The sequence below is a fragment of the Schistocerca nitens genome, chromosome 1 (assembly GCF_023898315.1).
Source record: "Schistocerca nitens isolate TAMUIC-IGC-003100 chromosome 1, iqSchNite1.1, whole genome shotgun sequence".
In the NCBI taxonomy this organism is placed as follows: Eukaryota; Metazoa; Arthropoda; class Insecta; order Orthoptera; family Acrididae; genus Schistocerca; species Schistocerca nitens.
In genome coordinates, this window is record NC_064614.1 from 894,450,556 (window position 1) to 894,477,775 (window position 27,220).

At 41.4% G+C, this 27,220-nt stretch overlaps 1 protein-coding gene and 1 pseudogene across 2 annotated transcripts in view; both read left to right on the forward strand.

Annotated features, from left to right (window-relative positions):
* The window catches only part of LOC126192086 (mucin-5AC), a 623,139-nt gene that overhangs the window by 582,059 nt on the left and 13,860 nt on the right, over positions 1–27,220 (forward strand). For both annotated transcript variants that reach the window (XM_049932578.1, XM_049932577.1), the window contains exons 6-9: positions 21,944–22,138; positions 25,123–25,392; positions 25,600–25,746; positions 26,232–26,680. In XM_049932578.1, coding sequence (XP_049788535.1) covers positions 21,944–22,138; positions 25,123–25,392; positions 25,600–25,746; positions 26,232–26,680 — 1,061 coding nt within the window. The remainder of the gene's footprint in view (positions 1–21,943; positions 22,139–25,122; positions 25,393–25,599; positions 25,747–26,231; positions 26,681–27,220) is intronic.
* On the forward strand, positions 23,010–23,127 carry LOC126212184 (5S ribosomal RNA; annotated as a pseudogene).

Genomic DNA, 27,220 nt, shown 5'->3' on the forward strand with positions numbered 1-27,220 from the left:
TATCGATACTATCTTTCGACATGCTACTTTCTGCTATAATCGTTCTGACGACGACCCATTACCTCCTGCCTTACGTGCCCTGTTTTCAATAAATCAGTTTCAACTTCTTTATTACTTCTCTGATTTCGAAAAAAGAGGTAATGGGAACCTTGTATTTAGATTTCAGGTAAGAATAGTACCAGAATTTAGTAAAATATTTATTCTGATATTATATTTTAAAGTTCGTGGAAACTGAAGTCCTCTCTGATGAACTGAGAGAAATATTGCGTTGGCTTGAAATGACATTGAGCCCGCGGTGATGGTTACTTGTTTTGAAAATAGCTATCATGGAATTAAGCAAGTAGTCCATCGTCCGGTCTGCAAACTCGATGGACGTGGAAAGTCGAGCTCTACTGCTCTGTGTTGACGTTGACTACCTCGTGCCTAAAGGCAGACTGGGAACAGGTGTTGCTTTAGTAAATGGGGTGCGTTAGAGGAGACCATAGACGCTCAAGAACTTGGCTAGAAGACCTCCTTGCCAAGTGGCGGTGCTGGAGTGATCCCGGTAGCTACAAATCGTCCGGTCTGCAAACTCGATGGACGTGGAAAGTCGAGCTCTACTGCTCTGTGTTGACGTTGACTACCTCGTGCCTAAAGGCAGACTGGGAACAGGTGTTGCTTTAGTAAATGGGGTGCGTTAGAGGAGACCATAGACGCTCAAGAACTTGGCTAGAAGACCTCCTTGCCAAGTGGCGGTGCTGGAGTGATCCCGGTAGCTACAAAGAAGGAGCCGGAGCGGAGGGGCGTTCTTTAAACAGTTCCGACGAAATCGTTATGTAAAACTATTCTAAAAACCTTCCCAACAGTACGAAATTCAATCGACACTCGAGCATCATCGTAGTGTTATGTAACCGCCGCAAGAAAAAATGCGGAGGTTACCATTTGCTTGTACGTGCTTTGCTTTTTTCAATCTCCTTCTTTGCTGACCTTCTTTGTGTACGTTCAATAACCCTTGTAGTCCTACTTGATGCGGGTCCCCCACACACTTGAGAAATGTTCTAGGTTGACTCTCACGAGTGTTTTGTGAGCAATTTCCTTTGCAGAATGATTGCTTTTCCCTAGTAATCTACAAGTGAACCGAAGTCTGTCATCTGCTTTGTCTCTTTGTCTGACTGAGCCTATGCGATCGTTCCATTTCATTTCACTACAAATTGTTATACTTATGTACTTGCATGCGTTAACAGATTCCATTTGTGACCCACTAACTAGGATGCTACATTTTTCGTTGTGTGAAGCACATAATTTTACATTTCTGGATATTTAAAGCGAGTCACCAATCTTCGCAGCACTTCTAAATCTTATAAAGATTCGACTAAATATTTGCGCAGCTTTCTTCAGACAGTAATTCATTATAGATAACCACATCATCTCCGAAAAGTCATAGGTTGCTATTAATGTTGTCTGCAAGGTCATTAATGTACAACATGTAGAGCAATGTTCCCATGGCGCACCCTCGAAGTTAATTCTACGTCAGTTGATGACGCATCGTCCAAGATAACATGCTACGTCCTCTCTGTCAAAAAATCCTCAATCCAGTCCCTGACATGCAGTACAATTCAAACGCTTTTGGGAAGTCAAGAAATACGGCATTTAAACATCTTGGGGTTGAAGCTCTTCTGCTCATGTTTGCTTACAAATAGATTTGTTTTTGGAGTGTGTCCGCCTTGATCAGAATACAGTTTTTTTCTATTTCTTAGACCAGTTTCGCTAAAGTTTCAGCGACGCCAGTGTGTTTTTGTTTATTATTGATCTTCATACCAAATACTGTGGAATTCTTGGATTTTTTATGTTATTTAATGTAGTTGTTTTGATTTACAGTTCGTCGCTTTTTCTAGTTTCCACATCATCTCCACTGTAGAGGCCTCCGAAACAACTGCATTAAATAACATAAAATTCCAGGAATTCCACAGCATGCCGTAAAAAGAAAATATAAAAAAACACTGATGATGCAGTTATTTCAGCGAAAAATGTCTGGGAAATAAAAAGAACAAGACAAATTGTGTTTTGTTCAAGGCGGATCCTCTCCAAAAACAAATACTCCATTTACCTGGCTGCATGGTTTTAGGATGTATTGTGAAAAAAAGTGCGAGATCGGTTTCAGATAATCGATGTTTTCGAAACACACGCTTGCCGGATGCGACAGAAGATGGCTTACACCGTCAGCGAATAAGTCTGCTGTCGGATCGGCGGGCTCGACCGTAAACTAGTTCGGGAGGCGGCGGAAAAGCGCGGAGTGGACCAGCCAGGCCTTGGAAAGCGCGCGCAACCACGCCGCCTACGGCGCCTGCCGCTGCCGTACAAGTCGTGCCCGCTCGTGCACGTAGGACGGACACCGCGTTATGTGGCTGGGGGCGGCATCCCACCCTCCTCGTTCTGCCGCTTCTCTGTCTGCCACTAGGAAACTTTCGAATGTCGCATGGGTAACAACTATGGGGAAATGACAGCGGTATCACTAACCAACCGTTTATTACTGTTATTGGGGAAAAAAGAAATTTCTATCATCGCTGGACTAAAAGAAGTGATCGCTAAATTGGGCACATCCTGAAGCACCAAGCAGTCTTCAGTTTGGTAATGGAGGAGACAAAAGTCATGAGATAGCGGTACATCCTAACGTAGTGTCGGACCCCCTTTTGCCCGACGTAGTGCAGTAACTCGATTTGCCATGGATTCAACAATTTGTTGGAAGTATCCTGCAGAAATATTGAACAATGCTGCCTCTACAGCCGTCGATAATTGCGGAAGTGTTGTCGGTGCAGGACTTTGTGCACGAACTGACTTCTCGGTGATGTCCCACAAATATTCGATGATATTCATGTCGGGCGATCTGGGTGGCCAAATCATTCGCCCGAATTGTTCAAAATTTTCGTCAAACCAATCGCTAACAATTGTGGCCCGGTGACATGACATCGTTTTATTCGGAACATGAAGTCTGTGAATGGCTGCAAATCTTCTCCAAGCAGCCAAACATAACTATTTTCAGTCAGTGAGCGGTTCAGTTGGACCAGAGGACCGAGTTCATTCCGTGTAAACACAGCCCACACCTTATGCAGCCGCCACCAGCTTGCACAGTGCCTTCTTGACAACTTGGGTCCATGGATTCGTGGGATCTGCGCTATACTCGAACCCTACCATCAGCTATTACCAACTGAAATCGGCAGTCATGTGATCAGGTTTACGTTCCACATTTCTGCGGTATTTCAGACAATGTTGCTTGTCTGGTAGCACTGACAACTCTACGCGAACGCCGCTGATCTCGGTCGTTAAGTGAAGATCGTCGATCACTGCGTTGTCCATGGTGAGAGCTAATACTTGAAATTTTGACACTGTGGATAGCGAAATATTGAATTCTTTAACGATTTCCGAAACGGAATGTCCCATGCGTCTAGCTCCGCCTACCATTCTACGTTCAGAGTCCGTTAATTCCCGTCGTGCGGCCATAATCTCGTGAGAAACCTTTTCACATGAGTCACCTGAGTTCTAATGACAGCTTCGTCAATGTGCTACGCTTTTATACGTTGTATACGCGACATTATGCCATTTGTATATGTTCATATCGCTATCCCATTACTTTTGTCACCTCAGTGTGTAGTAAGGAGGTTCAAATGGATGTAGGTTGTAGTTGCCATGCAGAGCGCACGACGCTTGCACTGGATAGACTAGCGTGGAGAGCTGCCTCAAACCAGTCTACCTGTCTGCGGTACTGAAGATCACGACGACAGCTCGGCAACACATTCGGAACCATAACGTTTGACAATCGTGAGGGGGAAATTCCCCGGAAAGCGCAGGCTAACAAAGGGAACTCCCTATCGCACCCCTCAGATTTACTGGCAAGAGGGCGCAGTGGACAGCCCGTCGAAAACTGAACACAGATCAAGCATGAAAACAGGAATAAAGTGCACTGAACTGTAAAAAAAAAAGCAAGATAGAAACAGTGATCTGCCCAATCAGAGGAAGTGCAGCATAGAGCAGCGTAAGTAATCGATGGCGTCGTAGTTAAGTGCTTACGGTGCCAAGCGGGCGAGCCGTGTTCAGAACTCCTTCGTGCCAGTCTTTTTTTCCGGTTGTTCGGTGTATTCAGATTTGTGTATGTGTCGTGCTGTAATGCCCGTTTGCAACAACGAGGTGTAAGGAAGGATGACAACGCGACAAGCCAACCGAGTCTCCACCGGAAAACACGTCTGGTGTGTCTTACACGGTATTAGTGACTACGTGTGTCTCATGATAAGAATCTCTCATCGACGCATCTAGCTTGTACGCCTGGTTAGTAAGTGAGATATGCCTCCTTGCCCGATTTAGGTGTTGGTATGAATGGGATTGTTATCACTCCCAAGAAAATAATAGAAACATAATAGCTTATCACATAAGCCGCAACAAATGAATGCAACAGTTTCACAATCATACAGCTCCTCTGTGCTCTCTCAAAACATATATTTTTAACACGGTTTTGAAGTTGCGTTCCGTTCTGGAAGTTTTGACTCTTGAATTCCTTTGTAGTGACATAGTTTGCAAACGTTTATTTGTTGTTTTTATTTCTGTGAGACGTCTATGTGGTATTCCGCCTGCTCTTTCTATTCGTCACATTTACTTGCGACAATGGTGTATTTTTACCACATGACTCATATTCTGTAACCAGTATGACAGCTGCGAAGACTGCATGAAGAGAACAAATATTTGAATGATGGACGGTCAGTTCATGATGCTGAGGAAAAATAGAATTAAAAAGGAAAAAAAAGGCACGAGGAAGTACTGAATCCGGTGTATCCGCTTTGCAGTCTAACACCGTGACCACTTAATCACGGCGGCGTGGCTCTTCCACATCGCTCGATATTGCACTTATTAGGCTTGGACCGTTCACTATTTCTGTTTTGCTTTTTTTACAGTCCAGCACACCTAATTCCTGTTTTCATGCTTGCTCTGTATTCAGTTTTTGTCAGGCTATCCACTGGGCACTGTGCCATCTTACCACTAAATCTGAGGGGGGTGCGTTGGGAAGTTTCCCTTGTAAGTATGAATCGCCGTTCCACAGAAAAATTGTGCGAGAAAGATCTATTATCGCCAACTTTGTGACTACTTCAATGACGGCAAGTTTGTACTATACTGCAGCTAGCTAATTAATGAAACACGTAAGTTTTGTTGTCTCGCGTGTCTTTTAACTCTTCTAGGCAGAGAGAAAAAAAAAAAAGATTGCATTGGACATCCAATTTCACACATTTCGCAGTGTGTATAACCAGGAGCATTTGGAAACAGCCAAGTACCTTTGTTTTTTAGTGTGTGGGAATGGTGTAGCGTTTGATATCTGTGTAGGGACTAATACAAATAGTCAGTCGATTGCTTATTTGTAAGATGCTACAGCGTGGTTTTTCTTTTTCAAATCGTTCCTGTGGGGTTCTGTGATTGCTTCTCGACTTTCGACGTGTGGTAGATCAGACAATGAAATGATGAATGTAACCTCGGTCACTTGATGGCAATTTTTACTAATGCAGTCGATTTGTACCTTGACGACAATGCTGACTGCTCCTTCCACATTTGTGTCAGTCGGTAAAGTGCAGCAACAGTAGGAGGTAGCTTTTTTTGCCTAGTAATTAGATTGAATGTCACACTAATCATATTGAAGTGATGGTGTCACTGCGTAACACACGTGGACAGCAATTTAGATAGAAGAAATGACAGCATAGTCAAGAAAGAGGAAGCGGATAGTAACCACTTTTGTTGGATTGTGTGTATGCTTTCGTGAATCATTTCTTTTTAGTGCAGGAAAGAGCTCGATGGCATCGTATTGACAAACCGTCCAACATTTGCCATACTTCTCCGAACTAAGCGATCTCGTAACCCAGTCAGTCAAAAAGTTTTGGACTTGGTTAATAAAAAAATAGAGAAGAGTTAAGATGGTGGTTTCAATGCTTCATGTGTTCTGAATACTCCCTCGCACAGAACGTTCATATAACTATGTGAAACTGTCAGAGTTCTTCTTTGAGATGTTGTTCAACTGGCGCATCACATTTGCACCTTCTTCGCTCTTGGCGGACCGAAAGACCCTATCTGCACTTTGTCGTTTTGTGGTATTTGCGTACTGATAACACCAAGTCTCGTCACCTGTGATGATTTTTTCAGAAAATCATTGGCCTTGTTTTTCATTCCAGTCGAGTCACGGTAGGCGTCCACGTGCCCTTGTTTTTGTTCTGGAGGTAGCCTGTGCAGGAAAAACTATGCTCACACTTTTCTCTTTTTCAAGGCGTTCTGGAGAATGTCTTGAACACGTGATTTAGAGACGTTCAGTTCGTTTCTCCATTGCGATTTGTGGCACAACAACGTTGAAGTACTACGGCTGCAGGTCCACTACGCCATGAGTTATACGTTTCGTTATCACAGTTAATCTTGTTTAAAATTTCACTTTCAGCTTCCCAAAACTAATAGCTAACCATGGCAGTGATACCAACAGACGACCAACATAATATCACCTAGTGCACGGATCGGTGAGAAACGCAACTGTACAGCATTTGCGACCAGGCACATTACAGTCGCCCTGGAACTGAACTCAACACTGCGTCAAACGCTGCGCTAGCGACAGTGCTGCTGGCTTCGTCTTCGAGGTTTTCAACTTTACGCGTTTCTTTTGTGACCAAGGGTGCCGAAATAAAAGGGACGATCGAGGTCTGTCGGTGCTCCCTCTCCTCTTGGCGCCCTAAGCCCGGACCTGTCCATGAATCGTGCCCCGTTCCAGTCTAATTGTGGTTGGGGAGGGGGAGACACACAACATTGAAAACAAAGCGATGACGTTTTCGCAACATCAACGACGCGACCTCAGTAGGAGACAGCGGCCGGAAATCGCACCAAAAGTCCGCCCACCAGGAGACAGGCTTCCGTAAAAGTCTTGCCTGAGCCAGCCACATTCCCGCTGAGCCGAGGGCGCGGAAGCGCGCCAGATCTCAAGGCAGTTCACCAGCAGACAGTGTAACCGCGCGTCAACTATCGGCTTGCTTTTTCCTTGCTCTGCTCTTTCTCCTCTCTTTGTAGTCCCTGTGTTCGATAAACTCCTTAGTTTCAGCGTTTTATTTTTCAATGCTGTTTCTAGATTTGTGTCTGAGCAGAATGATGGTGTTCTAATGGGGTCTAAGGCGGTTGGTAATCCCTATCTTAAATAATATAAAATTTATTCATCTGAAAGTCACTTTTTATCAGGAACTATTGGGAACGAAATTTTGTAAAAAAACATGGCTTGTAGTTTACACATTTATAACCATGTTAACAGGAATATTTCTGAAAATAGTGATTAGTTTTAAGATAATAATTAGTTTTGTAAAAAGTAAACATTAATAATGTGTCTACATTTTCTATATAGACAAGGCTTTAATTTCTTTGAGATTTACAAAATGGGACAACTTTGTGTTAAAATATCCACAATATTCAAATTAGTATATCCTGTAATTTTGAACACATTCTGGCAAGTAAAAGCGGGGGGAAAGTGCACTTTATTCTTAAAAAATGCAACTTACGGGAAACAGCCATTAAAGTTGCCAGTGCATCCCAGCTCCTTAAAATGGATTGTCTTCATCCTCTTCCATTTATCTTGCAGTGTCCTTTACCTGCTCCTCTGCATTGTCTTGTCCTTGTTTCAAGGTCTCTGACAGCTCTATCAGGTGCCCTCACTTTTCTTTATGTAAATTCAACATTTGTTTCACTGTGAAGCGAGTAGCAGTTTGTAGCAGGTAGCAGTCTTTTTCGGGGCTTCACACCTTGCAACATTTCGTTCAGTAAACGTTGCCACTGCATCAAAGACACCACAATACAGTGTACCAATTGACACAAACACTATCTTGGGAATTCTGGCTCAGATTACGTTGTTGCTGGATTCTTTAGGATTCTGGGTGCAACCATGAAGACATTTTTCAGTAATCTTACATGTGACAAATCTGTGAATGTTTCTTTCAATAACTCCACTATGGGAAAAGATATAGCTGGTTTGTGAATAAATGTTTGAACATTTTGCTGTTCTTTGTTGTATTTGCACCATGAATCGCTTTCTGGGGGCCATAGGCCATAAATCGGTTTATCGTCTGCTGAAGAGAAGTGAAACAAAACTAGTAATACAACTTATCACATTTCGCCTGATGGCCATGATAGGTTCTCTGAGTCTATTCTTACCATCTAACCCTCCGCCATCTTCTAATTTCTCTCCTTGTAGGAAATTGTCAGTCCTCGCAGCCTCATACCCATTTGCTTTTATACATGAACTATGCACTCCAGTTTAGTGATAGTTACATTCTCTCCATGTAGCTTCGCTTCCACAGCTGCTTTTAAAGTTTTTAAATCCCCATCTCCTAAGTAACTGACGAATCTTCAGCTGTTCACATTCTTGGAAAATGGTCATGCCCTTACCGTGTTTTTTGTTAAATTCTTTTTTTTAATGAATAGTCCAGAATATTAGTGTGTTATATATCACTGGAAATTGGAAATTCCATAGATTAAGATCAATGAAAAATTGGGAATTTTCAATATTTCATTGAGAACCGGACGAAATGATTTCCATTTACAGGTTTACGGAGTCAGTAGTGCCATGCTGATATTGTAGTTGATTAGTTAGTAGACGCGTGAACTGCTACTGCTTAGTGTGCTAGATTTCCCGAACAAAAACAATTTTTTTGAAGCTCTGGGACCGGCTAGAAATAATGAATCAAGCTGGAACTCGAACACTGAGCTGTCAACACGCAGTGCTCTACCTTGCAGTTCTCTGAGCAAACGTCACGGCAAGATGCTGAGGTTCATTGAATGACCGCCTCTGTAATGCAGGATTTTTCTTTGGCCATGAGTGTACTGAAAAACAATGTGTTGTTAACGCGTGAAAACATAGCAGTGTAACTTATTATCGTAAGGTTTAGAACTTTTTCAGTGTGATCAAGTAGTTTAACAAATGGAGAGGAGATAGGTACATAATATATACTCTCCAAATAGAGGCGATCAGAGTTGGGGCACCACGGTAGTGCAGTGGCCTTGTACTATTATAACTGGTATATCGGCCGTACGTGAGGAACTGTAGAGAAACATGTACGTGGCAAGTGTTTAATCACCGGCGTGAGTGATAAATATATGAACCATTAAGTTTTGTTGTTGGTGTATACCTGTATCTTGAATGATATCCTGATTCTCTTACACACTCATTGATGATGTTTGTCATTAGCCGGGAAGGTAATCCGAAACGCGGTGTTTGCATTGGTCTTACTTGTGCTGATGATGGAAACTGGTGCAGTATGTTTAGGAACATTCTCTTGGCCTACCGACAAGACTTCTTTGGTCCGTATACGAGTTAACGTCTGTCCCATCGTGAGATGTCAGAGAAGAGACTCGAGAGAAACATCCTGTCAAATCTATTACTGCGTGTTTAAAAGATTTGAAGCTATATTAGAAATGACGTAAGATGTTTCTCTGGAAGAACATCATATGGTTTGTCATGGTTTCTGTTCCTGTGCGACGAACAAATCACTATCAGCAACACTGCATGCCCTCGCTTTATTCGAAACAGCCGAAGGGCTTGGGATTTAATCAGTGACCCAGAAATGTAGTCCGGTGGTCGGGAACGGAACACTGATATTTGCCCTCCCTACTTTCTGTCCAAATGCAAATTACGAAAATCATTTCAATTATTTGCATTGGAACAGGCTCACTCTGCGGCAGTGAATAGGGTACTGCAACAGTTTAAAAATTTCACATAATTGAAAGGTCATTGTAAAGGAGTGAGAGAGGTGGTCGAGGAAAAAAAGGTATTCTGGATTTTTATCATCTCGTCGACACAGAGCTGGAAGAGACGGAGCGTCATTTCGGATTTAATAGGAATTGGGAAGGAAATCAGCTTCAGCCGAATATCCCGGATATTTGTATGAAATGAAGTACCGAAACCACAGAATAACCAAACCAAACCAAGGATTTGAATTCCAGTCCTTCCGGATATAGGACCGATCTCTGTCTCTGTTCTAGTACCGACGCGACCGACTGCTGAAGCGGGATTAGCCGCGGTTGCCAACGTGCGGCATTGGCAAGTGAAGTAAAGTGAGTTCGTGTAGTGCCGGCGGGCGTGCGTTAGCCGCGGCGTCTCCCGTCGGAATGAGTGCCGAAGGGTCTTGTCGCGGAATGCCGGTGTGCGCCGGCCGCCATATTAGGCGTCGCAGCCGCCATCCCACACATGGGACGGCTGCGCTGAATAAGGCCGAGCGGGGCCCCTACCCCGGCGACGCTCCCCCCTCCTCCGCCTCCTCCCCCACCCGCACACGCGGAGGCGGCAGGCGTCGGCGTCGCGACGGGCGCGCGCTCAGTGCCGGCAGAACCTGCGCCCAGGGAGCATGGGTCGCGAGAACAGCAACAGGTCAGTGGGCGTGCGCCAGCTCTGGCGCTCCGTCGCCGCCGCCTTTAGGTAAACAAGCCAGCGTAGGCGGTCCCCGCGCGCTCTCTGCCTGCCCGTCTGTGCCTGCTCTCAGCTGTGCCTGCACCTGAGCGCTCTACCCCTCTCGCACGTGTGATTCTGAAGTGTTGCAGCAGTGATTGTGTTGTGCGGAATCTTCGACGTCGCAGCTTGTCGTGCTACGCTGCACGTCGGTGTTCTGACGGTGTGTTTCTTAACAGTGAATCGTCTTTCTCTGTTGTACTGGTGCCACACAAATATTCCACAGACGTGCTGCTTGTCGCCAAATTGTGGTGTGGTTTTCATTAGTGAGGACAAACAGCAACACAGTGCGTCTTATTTTTCGAAGACACTCTTTCGAGTTAAGGCTGTAGAAAATTAGCCATCTGAAAAAAGCACATCTCCGTGTTCCACACGTTTTTGATTACAGAAGGAAAAGTAGCACAGTCTCGGCTCTATTCAGTGATGCATGTAGCGAATATTTTCATACATCGGTAGTGTATTCATAATCAGCGAAATATTACCCGACATGGCAGTGAGATATTATTCACACTTCATTCTCTGTGCCCTATACTATTAGAAGATGTACCTGTTTTAGTACTTTATATAAGTGCCGTGTGCATAGATCTTCATCTGTAATTCGCGAACTACTGTGCGGTGTTTGTAGAAATTTCATAGTAAGTCATTATTATTATTATTATTATCATCATTGTCATTGTCTCCCTCCCCCCTTCCTCCCCCCTCCTGCACCCTTTTGTGGCACTCATGGTTGGTAAGCGGAAATGACTGTTCATATGCGTCCTTGGAAATCTGAATTTCTCTACTTTTTCTGTCCTCGTAAGTACATGAGAATGTACTTGGTCACGAACCCGAGTAATGCGATGTCTTATTTTTACTGTTTTAATTCTGGGTATTGAATTTCGAGTGAAACGAGGCCATATCTTAGGCTGTACGTTACAGTACCCAGAAAATCGCAGCCTAAATCCATTCCACGGCTTGACAGTTTCTTTCTTGCCTTCATATATAGCGAGCAGTAGTAAACACGAGTTTGTGGAAGCCTCCTAAAAGGTTTCGTTAACGCTGCGATCGCGATTTTTGCATATAGAGTTCTGTTCTATTGCTCAGTGATAGTAGGCTTAGCCCGTGTTACGACGAGCTTGATGGGATAGTGCGTGAAGGACGAATCGGCTATCCTTTGGCGCTCAGCTTTACAAAAATCGTTCGTCTTGTTGTTATCACCTGGTGTTGAGATTAGTTGCTGTACATTTTTTTAGCAATTTTGCATGTCTTCAGTGTTAATTGGAATGACATTTATAAAGATTGATACTCACTGCAGATTCCAAGGTACACCACCTGTGGAACTGAATTACTGGTGGCTCGGTACATCACCTGTGGAATTGAATTCCTGGTGAATCTTCAGCCTCACCATCGGGCGATCGTGATTCCAAGGTACATAACCTGTGGAATTGAATTACTGGTGGCTCGTCGGCTTCTCACCATCGGGCGATAGCGCAGGCGCCAACCACCAGCAGCTTTCACCATCATGTGGAAAATTAGATATTTTAATAATTATGAACGGCATACTAATCAGTCAAACTCAGCATATACAGAGTAACATTTTCAAGTTGTAGTTCCAAAGTAGCTAAGCTGATGTAGCAAAGAAATATTTTAATGATATCAATTATATCTCTGTCGAAGAGTAAGGAAAAGACACTGCACTAAGTTGTGTAGAGGCGATCACAGTGTAGAAGTAGCACTCAAAAACTAACACGCGCATTAAGGATCCAGGAGTTTCTGGATGTGAGATCCCCGCGATTTATTAATCGTGATTGGAAAACATTGTAAAATCTGATCCGCCCAGATGCATCAGATTTCTACCTCTAAATGCAGCGCACAAAGTGTCAGATGATGTGTAATCTTCGTGTTTTCTGTTGGGCAAGTAGTGGAAGACGTTTTGGCGAAGAGGTGTTTCACTTTTTTGATGACAGGTGAAACGGAAGTAGATGGTCTACAGATTATAAAAATGCATAGATAGTGAACAGTAATCTTTTTTGATGGTGATAGGATCGATGAAAGAGGACAGAAACGAAAGAATGTTTTTGATTCCATAGAAAGCTACTGATTTATTCATGCTCTTGATTGGTAATTCAGTACGAATAATTACATGACGAATAGTCATTTATTTATTTTTTCAACCTATGAACGTGGACGAGTCGCCTGCAAGTATTCATGTTACACAGAACTTTTTAGAATTTTAGCATTTGTAATCACTGCCAACTTGGCCTTCTCCTAATGTCGGGGTAATTAATTGTTTGCCTGTAAATGGGATAGAATCGCATTGTTCGGAATTTCCGTATTACTGTGTCTTATTCAATTTTGTCTCAGATTTGTAATATATACAGTGTTGGGTGTTTCTGAAACCAAGAGGTGTACGCAAGTGTTCCATCGTTACACTGCTTTGCAGAATATGGAGAGCGACGGTTCAAACCCACGTCCGGCTCTGGATTTTGAGAAACACTCGGGTGCTCATAAATTTTAGTTAACGTCGTCTCCCATGATCGAAATTTGGACTAATACCTTCAGTTTCGGCGCTAACATTTTTGACTCAGCATTGAAGTTGGCTCCTGTAGGGTAGAGACGAGGAGGGCATAACAATGAGGAATGCTTGCGATTGTCATCTGCCGGAGCCGCCATCTCTGTCGAGCTCTTCATTGTTGTTCGAAGATGTTGCGTACGCGCAAGTCGAGTTATTGCGGTAGAAAATTTTTAGCCTGGAAGACAAACATCGCGCACGGCGTTCCCGGTTCTCGCGGTGTGGCCACAAATTGACAGCTTTAGTCGACTGCCGCCGATTATTTATAGAGGTGCGCTAAGGCTGCGGTGGGTGGGGCCCGCTACCAGCCGTGGCGCTGTAGAGAGCTGGCCGCGCGCGAAGTGCAATTATACAGCTGCCGGTGCTGGGCTTGAGCGCGACTCCGACAGCTCTAGCAATTGACGTCACAACTCTAGAAATCTCGGGCTTTGCTCGAGCTTTCGACGTCTACTGGTTCTGTCCCCGCGTCGTTCCCAAGGGCTGTTCGTGTGCTGTGGATTTAAATAACAAAATTAATTTTGTACCGTAGACGGCAATACCTTTTAATGGAGCATGTCATCTGTAAACAGCAACAAATAAATGAATAAGGAATATGCGTATCACGATTCATTTTCTCGAGCATTCATTCGGCCACGACCGGGCCCAACGAGATATACGGGCCCTGCAACGAACGCATGGGCTTCGTCCATGACCGTGTAATATATGCTGATACTACTCCACGACTGATCACGCCACTAAAATTTAAATCGCGATCGCAGTTACAGCCATTTTAAAGTGACGTATGTGGTTTATTAGCCATTCAATTCTTGCTTCATTTTTCTCCTTGTTTCACCTCAACGTTACCATCTTGTTTTCAGTCTGATTAGTTAGTTAGTAACAGGTTCCATAAATCATTTGAATTATTCTTTTATTGAAATGATGTGAAACAAATCAGTAACTGGTAGTTTTCTTGTACTTCATTCTAGTATGTGATCAGGAATCGAAATGCATATTTGCGAACTGACAACCAATTAAAACATTATGTAATGTTTTTGATGGACAACACTTTTGCCTTTGGATGTGAGCTTTACTAAAAAATTACCATAAATGTTTGTGTATCCATACACACTGTATGATAAATCTTCTTGCAAATTAGCGTAAATACAACAGGAGTTTGGGAGCTGGTATGACTTAATACTATTTCCTTCTGTGTCCGACGAAAGTATCAGATTTCAAGTGGAGCTGCAACTTGTTTTTGAGGTTCGTTCGTAGTTGCTTGCAGTCTCACTGTGCGAGCCAAACGTCACGTGACTGTTATGGGAGCCCATGCTGTTGAATCAAGTTTTGTGGTGTATTGGGTAGTCTCGAGCTCGTTCAACACAAGTATCATTTGGTCAGTTGTGTACTCGACTTGCTATACTGTAAGCTCTGGCAGTTAGTACACATTGTCTTAATCGTTGCAGGAAGAAGAGCCTGTGAGAGAATGCACATGTGAACTTTAATCCAGAAGAATGGGGCATTCGTGATGTCACCAAACACGGATGCGACCATCATGGTGCTGTAAACAGAACCTGTATTCATCCGAAAAAATGACGTTTTGCCATTCGTGCGCCCAGGTTTGTCGTTGAGTACACCATCACAGGCACTCCTGTCTGTGATGCGGCGTCAAGGGTAGCCCCAGCCATGGTCTCCGAGCTGATAGTCCATGCTGCTGCAAATGTCATTGAACTCTTCATGCAGATGGTTGTTGTCATGCAACCGTCCCCATCTGTTCATCCCGGGATCGAGGCGTGGCTGCAGTTACCCTCCTGAACCCACCGATTCCATATATATTGGATCTCGACCAACGCGAGCAGCAATGTTGCGATACGATAAACCGCAGTCGCAATAGGCTACAATCTGACCTTTATCAAAGTCGGAAACATGATGGTATGCATTTCTCCTCCTTACACGAGGCATCACAACAACGTTTCACCAGGCAATGCTGGTCAAATACTGTTTGTGTATGAGAAATCAGTTGGAAACTTTCCTCATGTCAGCACATTGTAGGTGTCACCACCGGCACCAACCTTGTGTGATTGCTCTGAAAAGCTAATCATTTGCATATCACAGCATCTTCTTCCTGTCGGTTAAATTTCGCGTCAGTAGCATGTCATCTTCGTGGTGTAGCAGTTTTAATGGCCAGTACTGTATATGCCATCCCTTCGTGTCTCTTACGTGCTCCCTAGGTGACAAAACAGGGGACTGGGGAGACCAGTCAAGAATCTGTATATTCCACAAGGCGTTTGTGGTATGAACTGCAGTGTGTTGTCTTTCATTACTTCACTGCAATATCCCATCTGATATCCTGATCATGAAAGCAGAGATTACCACTTTCCACTGATGAGTGTTGGACGTTTAGTAAATAAGTCCTGTTATCATATCTAATAGCTCCACACACCATTATTCCAGGAATTGGAGAGATACGGGTCTTGAATATTGCTGCTTCCTGTGACCTTTCACCTAATTGACTGTGGATACGTTGGCCTCAATCACTCTGCCACAGACAGAAGTGACACTCAACACTGAACACCACTGAATGCTGCTCAGTGTCATAGTTGACCCTTGCTACACACCATGAAAGTATCTGTTACCTGTGGATGGTGTCATATTGTCATTCGTCTTTTCATCATAGCCAGGTGCGTAATCCATCAATCTTGTTGCCCTGGATGGAACTGTACCTATTCTTCATGCCCTGATATCTTCCTGAGTGCATCTCACTACCACTCATTCTATTGTCATTACAGTATAATCTTTCAGTATGATGCTTCCATGTGCCTCATTCCAACAAGTCAAGCTTTCTCAACATATGAAAGCTGTTGATAAGTAGCATGTCAACATCCTGGGCATGCCATCTTGCTATCTCAACCTGAAAAAAACATTAGGCACTCCCAGTAGCCATCATGTACTCAAACCTTCCTTCATCTTTATGAATGGCTTGTTTTGTGCACTGAAAATAAGCTTGTATAAGGACGTCATTTTAACTAGCATATTGCACAGGCATGGAAATACTAGAGTATCGGTTTGGTAGCATTGGTAAAGGTGTTCATAGTGTACTGCTTGCCATTTCTGTCTGTTTATATTTGCAGTTTGTATTCAAGGGACTCATTTAAAATTGTTAGATGTAAGTATGACATATGGAAAAATATTTGACATTTCTTGCAGATTGTATTTCTTGGGACTCTACTAATGATTTTTTGCTGGAGACCATATCTGACAGGTGATAATATGAGAAGCAGCACTTGTTGTGCATACTGATAAGTCAGTCAGAGGTCTTTGACTATGTCCTATGTCAATGTTTAGTAGCAACAGTGGATGCACTAAAAATAAAGAAAATAATTTGAGTGTCGGAATACATTTGGTATGAATGATGCTTCATTGAGAAACAGAACATATGGAATACATCTCCATCAGTCACTTGTTTGTTTTCTGTACAGTCACTTACGATGAGTGAATGACAAGGATATTTGTGGTGTAATACAAACATATAAACTGCCAGATGTAGCACAAAGTTTAATGACTTTTTATTGAATACTGCTAGAAAACATTTTGGGTATCATGAATTGGTACTGCTATGTATGTTTTGTATGTTTACTGAGACATTTATATGCATTATAGCTTTTTCAGGAAGAAATTAGTACACTAATACTACAAAAGTGTGAATCAAATTTTGAAGACTTATCCTGTAAGTTGTTGTTGTTGTGGTCTTCAGTCCTGAGACTGGTTTGATGCAGCTCTCCATGCTACTCTATCCTGTGCAAGCTTTTTCATCTCCCAGTACCTACTGCAACCTACATCCTTCTGAATCTGCTTAGTGTATTGATCTCTTGGTCTCCCTCTACGATTTTTACCCTCCACGCTGCCCGCCAATACTAAATTGGTGATCCCTTGATGCCTCAGAACATGTCCTACCAACCGATCCCTTCTTCTGGTCAAGTTGTGCCACAAACTTTTCTCCCCAATCCTATTCAATACTTCCTCATTAGTTATGTGATCTACCCATCTAATCTTCAGCATTCTTCTGTAGAACCACAATTCGACAGCTTCTATTCTCTTCTTGTCTAAACTATTTATCGTCCACATTTCACTTCCATACATGGCTACACTCCATACAAATACTTTCAGAAATGACTTCCTGACACTTAAATCTATACTCGATGTTAACAAATTTCTCTTCTTCAGAAACGCTTTCCTTGCCATTGCCAGTCTACATTTTATATCCTCTCTACTTCGACCATCATCAGTTATTTTGCTCCCCAAATAGCAAAACTCCTTTACTACTTTAAGTGTCTCATTTCCTAATCTAATTCCCTCAGCATCACCCGACTTAATTAGACTACATTCCATTATCCTTGTTTTGCTTTTGTTGATGTTCATCTTATATCCTCCTTTCAAGACACTGTCCATTCCTTTCAACTGCTCTTCCAAGTCCTTCGCTGTCTCTGACAGAATTACAATGTCATCGGCAAACCTCAACGTTTTTATTTCTTCTCCATGGACTTTAAAACCTACTCCAAATTTTTCTTTTTTTTTCCTTTACTGCTTGCTCAATATACAGATTGAATAACATCGAGGACAGGTTACAACCTTGTCTCACTCCCTTCCCAACTACTGCTTCCCTTTCATGCCCCTCGACTCTTATAACTGCCATCTGGTTTCTGTACAAATTGTAAATATCCTTTCGCTCCTTGTATTTTACCCCTGCCACCTTTAGAATTTGAAAGAGAGTATTCCAGTCAACATTGTCAAAAGCTTACTCTAAGTCTACAAATGCTAGAAACGTAGGTTTGCCTTTCCTTAATCTTTCTTCTAAGATAAGTCGTAAGTTCAGTATTGCCTCACGTGTTCCAGTGTTTCTACTGTGACTTATTAAACTGATAGTTCGGTAATTTTCACATCTGTCTACACCTGCTTTCTTTGGGATTGGAATTATTATATTCTTCTTGAAGTCTGAGGGTATTTCGCCTGTTTCATACATCTTGCTCACCAGATGGTAGAGTTTTGTCAGGACTGGCTCTCCCAAGGCTGTCAGTAGTTCCAGTGGAATGTTGTCTACTCCGGGGGCCTTGTTTCGACTCAGGTCTTTCAGTGCTCTGTCAAACTCTTCACGCAGTATCATATCTCCCATTTCATCTTCATCTACATCCTCTTCCATTTCCATAAAATTGTCCTCAAGTACATCGCCCTTGTATAGACCCTCTATATACTCCTTCCACCTTTCTGCTTTCCCTTCTTTGCTTAGAACTGGGTTTCCATCTGAGCTCTTGATATTCATACAAGTCGTTCTCATATCTCCAAAGGTCTCTTTAATTTTCCTGTAGGCAATATCTATCTTACCCCTAGTGAGATAGGCCTCTACATCCTTACATTTGTCCTGTAGCCATCCCTGCTTAGCCATTTTGCACTTCCTGTCGATCTCATTTTTGAGACGTTTGTATTCCTTTTTGCCTGCTTCATTTACTGAATTTTTATATTTTCTCCTTTCATCAATTAAATTCAATATTTCTTCTGTTACCCAAGGATTTCTACTAGCCCTCGTCTTTTTACCTACTTGATCATCTGCTGCCTTCGCTACTTCATCCCTCAAAGCTACCCATTCTTCTTCTACTGTAGTTCTTTCCCCCATTCCTGTCAATTGTTCCCTTATGCTCTCCCTGAAACTCTGTACAACCTCTGGTTTAGTCAGTTTATCCAGGTCCCATCTCCTTAAATTCCCACCTTTTTGCAGTTTCTTCAGTTTTAATCTACAGGTCATAACCAATAGATTGTGGTCAGAGTCCACATCTGCCCCTGGAAATGTCTTACAATTTAAAACCTGGTTCCTAAATCTCTGTCTTACCATTATATAATCTATCTGATACCTTTTAGTATCTCCAGGGTTCTTCCATGTATACAACCTTCTTTCATGATTCTTAAACCAAGTGTTAGCTATGATTAAGTTATGCTCTGTGCAAAATTCTACCAGGCGGCTTCCTCTTTCATTTCTTAGCCCCAATCCATATTCACCTACTATGTTTCCTTCTCTCCCTTTTCCTACACTCGAATTCCAGTCACCCATGACTATTAAATTTTCGTCTCCCTTCACAATCTGAATAATTTCTTTTATTTCATCATACATTTCTTCAATTTCTTCGTCATCTGCAGAGCTAGTTGGCATATAAACTTGTACTACTGTGGTAGGTGTGGGCTTCGTATCTATCTTGGCCACAATAATGAGTTCACTATGCTGTTTGTAGTAGCTTACCCGCATTCCTATTTTCCTATTCATTATTAAACCTACTCCTGCATTACCCCTATTTGATTTTGTGTTTATAACCCTGTAGTCACCTGACCAGAAGTCTTGTTCCTCCTGCCACCGAACTTCACTAATTCCTGTAAGTAACAGACATAATTTTCATTTGAAGATTTATTTCCTTTCGACATGCTCAGTACAACAGTGCTGAGAATTGTTGATTTGCCATCTACCACTATAATCATTGCTAACAATATGTTATTTACAGCAGTAAATGGTTAAGAAGGGTAAAAAATTAGAATAAATTAGTCAAATAGTTTTTGCTCTATTTTCAGAGGTGATATCTAAAATCTTTGCACTAGTACTTAACAGTTCCGTGGCATTCTGTGTGGCTGAAATGAGACTCATATATTTCAGGAAATGGTGAATTAATAAGTACATTGTGAAGCAAAGAAAAATCGATGCACAGGTTTAATCTTAGATGATTTGAAACATAACTCTATGAACTGAGTACTCAACACAAAGGCTTTAACTGACTCCTGTTGTCAAAGAACAATCATTGTGAACAACACTGAAAAAAGTGTTACACATCAAGAGAAAGGTACAAACACAGAGCAATGTCATCATTGTGTTCAGTAGTAATGCAATTAAAAATGTTAAACAGTAAGTAAATATAAAGGGAACAAACGAAAAACATAACACTAAACTTTTTAAAAAAAACAGTGTCTATGTAATAAGTTAAATTAAGTCTCAAGAAAATAAAATTAGTATGTGACAAGAGTGCTGCCTTAGTCCCATGTCCTCCACTTACAAAACAAAGACAAAAACTTAATCTGTTGGAAGCCTTGGAAATCAACAAACAATCTGGCCCACAGTCCTGATTTAATATTGAATGACCAAACACAGCTTAATACTTCCTCTCTTCTAAATTTCAGTTAATTCTCTATTCCCTTATTCCCTATTTTTCCAATATCTGTTTATTTATTTATTTTGATTCCTTGTGCTTCATATGTTATGTTGCTACAATTGCCAGTGCTGCATTTTATTCTTGTTTCTCTATCACCTCCTGTATGTAATAGCTCTTCAAGCTATTCTTCAGCACTCTTGTCATATGCTAATTTTACTGTATCGGGACTGTTAATTTAATTTATATAGGCACTGTTTTTTATTTTAGTTTTAATGTTTTTCTGGTTCATTCCCTATAATTTTTTTTACTATTTAACATTTTTTGTCCACCTCCACTGCCCTGTGACCAGCATGTCTGGCTGCTATGTGGAGGATCCAGGTTTGATTTCTGGTACTGTGAGGGACTTTTCCATGGCAGGAGGACTGGAATGAGGTGCACTCAGCCTTGTGATGCACAAAGAGGAGCTACTTGAGTGAGAAGTAGCAGCTCCAAGATCTACAAAGCCGACGACAATTGTGAGAGAAATATACAGCTCCTGCCCTTCAGTATCGCATCTGCATGACACCTCAAGGCAGAGGCATTTGGTGGGTTGTGATGGGGCCAGAGTACGGACCTGATTTTGCTTTTAACATTTTTAATAACATTACTACTTTACTGTCAAGGATGACATTTTATTCTGTTCTCATGGCTCACTCCTGATGTTTAACAAATTTTTTGGTGCTGTTAATGAATATTATACTTTCTTTGACTCTGCTAACCAGTCAAAGTCTAATGATAGCCTTATAAGCTGAAAACCAACCAACAAAAATAAATTACTCCTGTAGGACATACACAGTATTGTGCTTTTCATTTATAGTTATGAAGTTATTCTACCAAGAAGTGATGGAAGAATCAGTTTACAAGATGGAAATACCATTTAAAAGATTGTGAATTTATCATATAGAGTCTCTTTGGGACTGAGGTGCATATATCAGTATTTTCTGATGTAGTGAAGCTGGCCGTTTACCTTATTTTGATTGAAACTTGCATATATTATGTTTGTTCAGTGGCATTAAGCAGGAAAACTAGGAAAGGGAGCGAATGGAAGAAAGCTGAACAAAGCTTGCTGACCAGTGAATGATGCTGGTTCTGCAATAAATATTTATGTGGTTGATTTTGTTACTAACCTTGTGATAACTGCTGTTTTACAACAGTCGAGAAACACTTTTAGGCATTCGAATGATTAGGGAAGAATGACTCCAACTTTGTTTTTCACTATGAGTCAACAATTTTTATTCTTTAAGCACTGTATAGTAAAGTTGTAAATGTGATACTATTTACTCTGTTAATCCACAGACATGAGCTTTACAACTACTATAATATTAAGAAACATCTATTTCTCATTCAATTCTTTAACTATATCTTCGAATGAATCTACATTCAAAATGAAGAAAAGCAAATGCTAATGCCACAATGTCCAAATGGTATGAAGGTATAGATAAAAACTGCAAATAAGCTTTTCATATAAAATAAGTCTCCCACATTTTTTAATATGAATAACTATTAATTAAATTGAACGTGTATTTCCCTAACTCTGCGTTTGACATATTTTTAAACTGTTCTCTTGTGAATCTCTTATTCCCAGAATTTTATTGTCACTCACAAATGAAGTTGATGTAAATTTATTCTCTTTGCACCAAATTCATTGAAAAATGAACAATGAAGATTCATTGGTTTGCTCTCCTCTTGTAGTAGCATACAGTTTTGTTTTTGTATGTTTGACAGGTCAGCACTGCAGACACTGCACCGTGTTAGCTCGAAGGCACGTGAGCATAACCATTTTTTAGGTGGTCTCACACATGATTGGGTTGCTTACTATGAACAACGTGTCGAATCGGATCGCTCGTGCCTCAACGAGTGGCATGCCATGGATAACCTTGAGTCAAGACGTCCCCCATCACCTGACTCAGTGCGCACTAAGTGAGTTAGCATTAAAGAATTTGATTAGTTTGGTACAAGTATCCTAGTTAATCTTTACAATGTAAAACAGGAAAAATATTTGGAATTGTATGTAATTATTTGCTAAACTCTAAACCTTATGTGCTATCTAATGGATTGGTTTTATAAAACTTTGTTGGAAGAATGAAGAGTTCTGGATGCAAAATTTCTACTTTTACCATGGTATCTCTGTTTTACTACAGTACTAATTTAGTCAGTTTTCCTATTCCTTGATAGAATGTAATGAAATTCTCAATTATGTATGCCCCTGACAAGGAAGAAGAAGAAGATTACCAGGTAAGGTGGCGCAGTGGTGAGCACACTGGACTCACGTTTGGGAGGATGGCGGTTCAAACCCCGTCTGGCCATCCTGATTTAGGTTTTCTGTGATTTCCCTAAATCACCCCAGGCAAATGCTAGGATAGTTCCTTTGAAAGGGCACATCTGACTTCTTTCCCCATCCTTCCCTAATCTGATGGGACTGATGACCTTGCTGTTTGGTTCCCTCCCCCACAAATCAATCAAACAACAAAAAAATTGAAGCACATGGAATCTGTGAGGTGGGAAACAAAGTGAAACATCATGGGTTGAGAGGGTGCTCTTTTAAGTGCCCATACCATGTTTCTATCTCTTTCTGCAAGGGTTCCTCTTTCAGTATCTTCCCTACCCTTCATTTCTGATTCTTTCTCTCCCTGTTACTCCTATCCTACTCATGATAAACTTCATTTCACATGCCTGTAATCAGCTTACATCTCTTTTCTTCGTTACCCCCTGTTTCAGATGGACAGATCTGTATTGGGATGTAGTAACTTCTGTAAATTACTGTTTTGTGAGTTATCTTTGTTCCAAACCTGGCAACAGCCTTGACGCAGTGGCTACACTGGTTCCCGTCAGATCACCGAAGTTAAGCGCTGTTGGGCGTGGCTGGCACTTGGATGGGTGACCATTCGGGCCACCGTGCGCTGTTGCCATTTTTTGGGGTGCACTCAGCCTCGTGATGCCAATTGAGAAGCTACTCGACCAAATAGTAGCGGCTCCGGTCAAAGAAAACCACCATAATGACCGGGAGAGCGGTGTGCTGACCCCCCCCCCTCCCTATCTGCACCCTCGGCTGAGGATGGCACAGTGATTGGATGGTCCCGATGGGCCACTTGTGGCCTGAAGACAGAGTGCTTTGTTCCAAATCCGGCTCCTTACACTTCCCAGGAATGCTACTGTCTGTCTGCCATATTCAGTGATCTCTTTCTCATTTCTTCCCTTTTCCTATGTCACACTTCTCCAATACTAGGCACTTTCCACCTTTTTCAATTGTTCACCTCTGAGTCTTATTCCGCTAGTTTGTGTATCTTTCTTTCTAGTTGTAACCAGGATCTCACATCTGTTTACATTACATTTCATTCCATCCTGTCTCGCAGTTTCTTTCCAAGCACTCAGTTATTCCTGAAGCTCCTCCTCCCTCTTTCCTTGGATTATAAAGTCATCCGCAGACACCATTATTTTCATCTTGTCTTTTCCAGTTTTCTCTGCCACATTAGTCATTATCTCATCCAACACTAAAATCATAGGGAGAGGTGACAAAGCACTGCCCTGTTTCACACCACTTGTTTGCTGGAACAATCCGTCCTTTCATTTCCCACTCAACTCAGACTTCCACAGAACATCGCATCCACTCTGCTAGTCATCTCTTTATCCAATCCCTTCTTTTCTAGTGCTGCTCAAACCTTTCTTCGAGAGAAGCTATCAAATGCCTTTTCTGTATCTATAAAGATCATCACAAGTCTTCCTCAAGTTCATACTGATGCTCCTGGAGCTACCTCACTGCAAATACGAGGTAAGCAATTGACCTCCCACGTCTGAAGCCCCATTGTTCCTTCAATTTGTTCTCGACCCTTTTTAAATTCACTTCTCCAGGGCCTTTTCTTACACCTCGGCACAGTGTAGTATCAGTGTGATTTCCCTATAGTTTCTAGGATCCTTCCTACTTTCTTTCTTGAATATAGGGGCAATTAGTGCCCTCTTCCAGTCTTCTTTTCATTCCACACCACTCTCATAATATGACACAACCACTGTTTGGCAATCTCCCCTACTGCCCTCACCATTTCAGTACTTACTCTGCCCATACATTTCTTCCTTTTATCTTGTCCAGTGCCATTTCCAATTCTTTTCATGTCAGGTACCCAATGCGGTGATCCTTCCTTATGGTGGTCAAATATGGTTGACTGGAACCGTGATGATGAGTATACCTGCCCTCACGTTCCCATGCTATCCAACACTGGACCACTATTGCATCCAAATGCACCATGAGTAGGGATACTGCATGTCTCAACCAGCTGATCAAATAGGTGTTGATAACATTGTTTCACTTGAGTATGCGACACCTCTGTGACGTTCACAGTGATCACTTGATATCTGAGGATTACGTCCTTTATATACCCAACCAGGCATGTAACATCACTAAATGTGAAAAACAGTACTGCTCTCTTGTGACAATTCTACCAGTTCAAAGAATTTCAACTCTAATTATAATTTATATACATGCTCATGATTTTGTGTGTGTGTGTGTGTGTGTGTGTGTGTGTGTGTGTGTGTGTGTGTGTGTAATACACACTATAAATACAGTTCCCCCTAAGGAATGTTATTGTGATAAGTTGTGAGAAGCCTTCTTTCCATGACTGGTTATTGGAATTGGTGTATATTTTTTCCCCATGCAGTTTATTCATGGATAGTAAAGTATTAATTCCATAAAGAAGTTTGCCATGAAAAGATAATTTCACCATGTTGAACTACTGTGACAGGTGCGGGAGGAATTGACATTTGACACTTGTTGCAATTTAACTGTTAATTTTTCTCAAGCAGTATTTAATTTTAAACTGAAATGAAGTTGTATGTGATTAGAGTACAGTTATTCAGTTGCTATTGTTAAGTGACATAATGTCTATATGCTGATCTTAGAATTCCTCTTGTAGGCCACGGGAGCGTGAGGAGACAGAGCATGTGATCCGATCAACACTTAAGGAGATAATGATGTCAGTAGACTTAGATGAGGTTACATCTAAGTATATAAGGAGCCGTCTTGAAGAAGATCTTGATATGGATCTTGGTGAATTTAAATCATTCATTGACCAAGAGATGCTCACTATCTTGGGACAGATGGATGCTGCCACAGAGATATTTGAGCATGTCTATCTTGGCTCTGAATGGAATGCTTCAAACCTTGAAGAATTACAAAGAAATGGGTAAGTAAATATTTATTCCTGACAATTGTGGATATTTCAGAAAGTGATGAAAATAAGAGAAAGAAAGTTGTCTTTTAATTTAATCTTTGACTTGTTACTATCTTATAAATGGCTGGCTTATGCTCATTTGCCTTCATATGTATGACGCAAGAACAATTTTAAGCAGACATAAAGGATGTATTTATTTATAATTGGGTTCTATTTCAGTGTGAGGCATATTTTGAATGTGACTCGAGAGATAGATAACTTCTTTCCTGGGATGTTTAACTACCAGAATATTAGGGTTTATGATGATGAGAAGACTGATCTTTTGAAACATTGGGACAATACATTTCGCTACATTACAAGTGCCAAGTAAGTAGATGAATTAACTGTGATTTATAGCATTAGTGCTAGGCCATAAATTAGCCATAAGAGTGAAAACACACCATTTTGAAGTTTATTTTGTGCTTACTTTGTTTGTATACTGATAAACAGTGCCAATTTATTGGTCAGTTGAGGCATCTTTCCTATCTTGTGATACTTTTGTATACATCTTACTTCAATGATAACTCAACTTGAAGTGAGTTTCGGTAAAAGATTACTGCTTCCTTATCAATGAACACATGCCTTCACTCTTCTTTTTCTGGTCGTAGTTATATCCATTGTTTTTATTTTCATTTTTCATTGCAGCAACTAACTTTAATTTTTTTGAAGTATCTGGTGGTTGAGAAACTCTATAGAAAATAATAGATAATAGATCAGTATTAAAGGAAGGTGCAGGTTGCTGCATTACTTAAGTTGTATATCCGAAACTTCGTAACAATTGTAACTGTTTTCCTTCCTCTTTTGTTTTACAGGAAAGAGGGTTCCAAGGTTTTAGTACACTGCAAAATGGGAGTCAGCCGTTCTGCTTCAGTAGTGATAGCCTATGCGATGAAAGCATACAACTGGGATTATAAAAAAGCCTTTGAATATGTTAAGCAAAAGAGAAGCTGCATAAAGCCTAACACCAGTTTTATCTCACAGCTGGAAACATACCAAGGAATGCTAGATGCAATGAAACACAGAGAGAGGTTGCAGCGTTCAAAGTCTGAGACAAATCTGGGCAATTCCCCAGCTTCTGAAATGTCAGGAGACCTGAAAGATGCCTCAGAGAACCGTCAAACTACTCTCAGAACTCTCACTGTCCCTTCCTCCCTGACACTTTCATCATCAGGGCGTGAGCTGGCGAAGTGTGGTAACAGACCGAAATCGTGGTCACCAGACAATGCTGTTGCATCATCTATGTTCGCAGCTGCCAGTAATGGTGAGTATATTTTTTACACTTAGTCGATATTCTATCACATAATTAAGAAGTTACTTTGTCTTTGTTCGTCCAAAAGGAAAATGGGAGTACATAATAGTATTTATGAAGTTGGGAATGTGGCTTTCCCAAGGAAAGATAGTGATAAATAGTCAGATGAATTGAAAGCAACCAATGATAAATGTTGCAGAGCTATTGTGTCTTGCTACATGTTTGACATATAATATCTATATTACTTAGCCACAGAAAAATAATCACTTATTTTGTGAAACTTTCTGTCTACTTCATACTAGTAATGTGAAGTATGAGCACAGGCTTTATTAGGTTAAGTGTCTGATAATATAATGTACAGAGAGACGCGTTCATTACAAAACTTTTGTTAAAACCAGGAATTGTTAGATGTGATCACAGGTGGAACAGAGACCGGCAGCTGACATTAAGTATGAATAAATGTAAAATCTAATGAAAAGGATAGTTGCTACTCACCATATAGCAGAGATGCTGATTTGCAGGAAGGCACAATAAAAAGACTTTCAGGAAGTT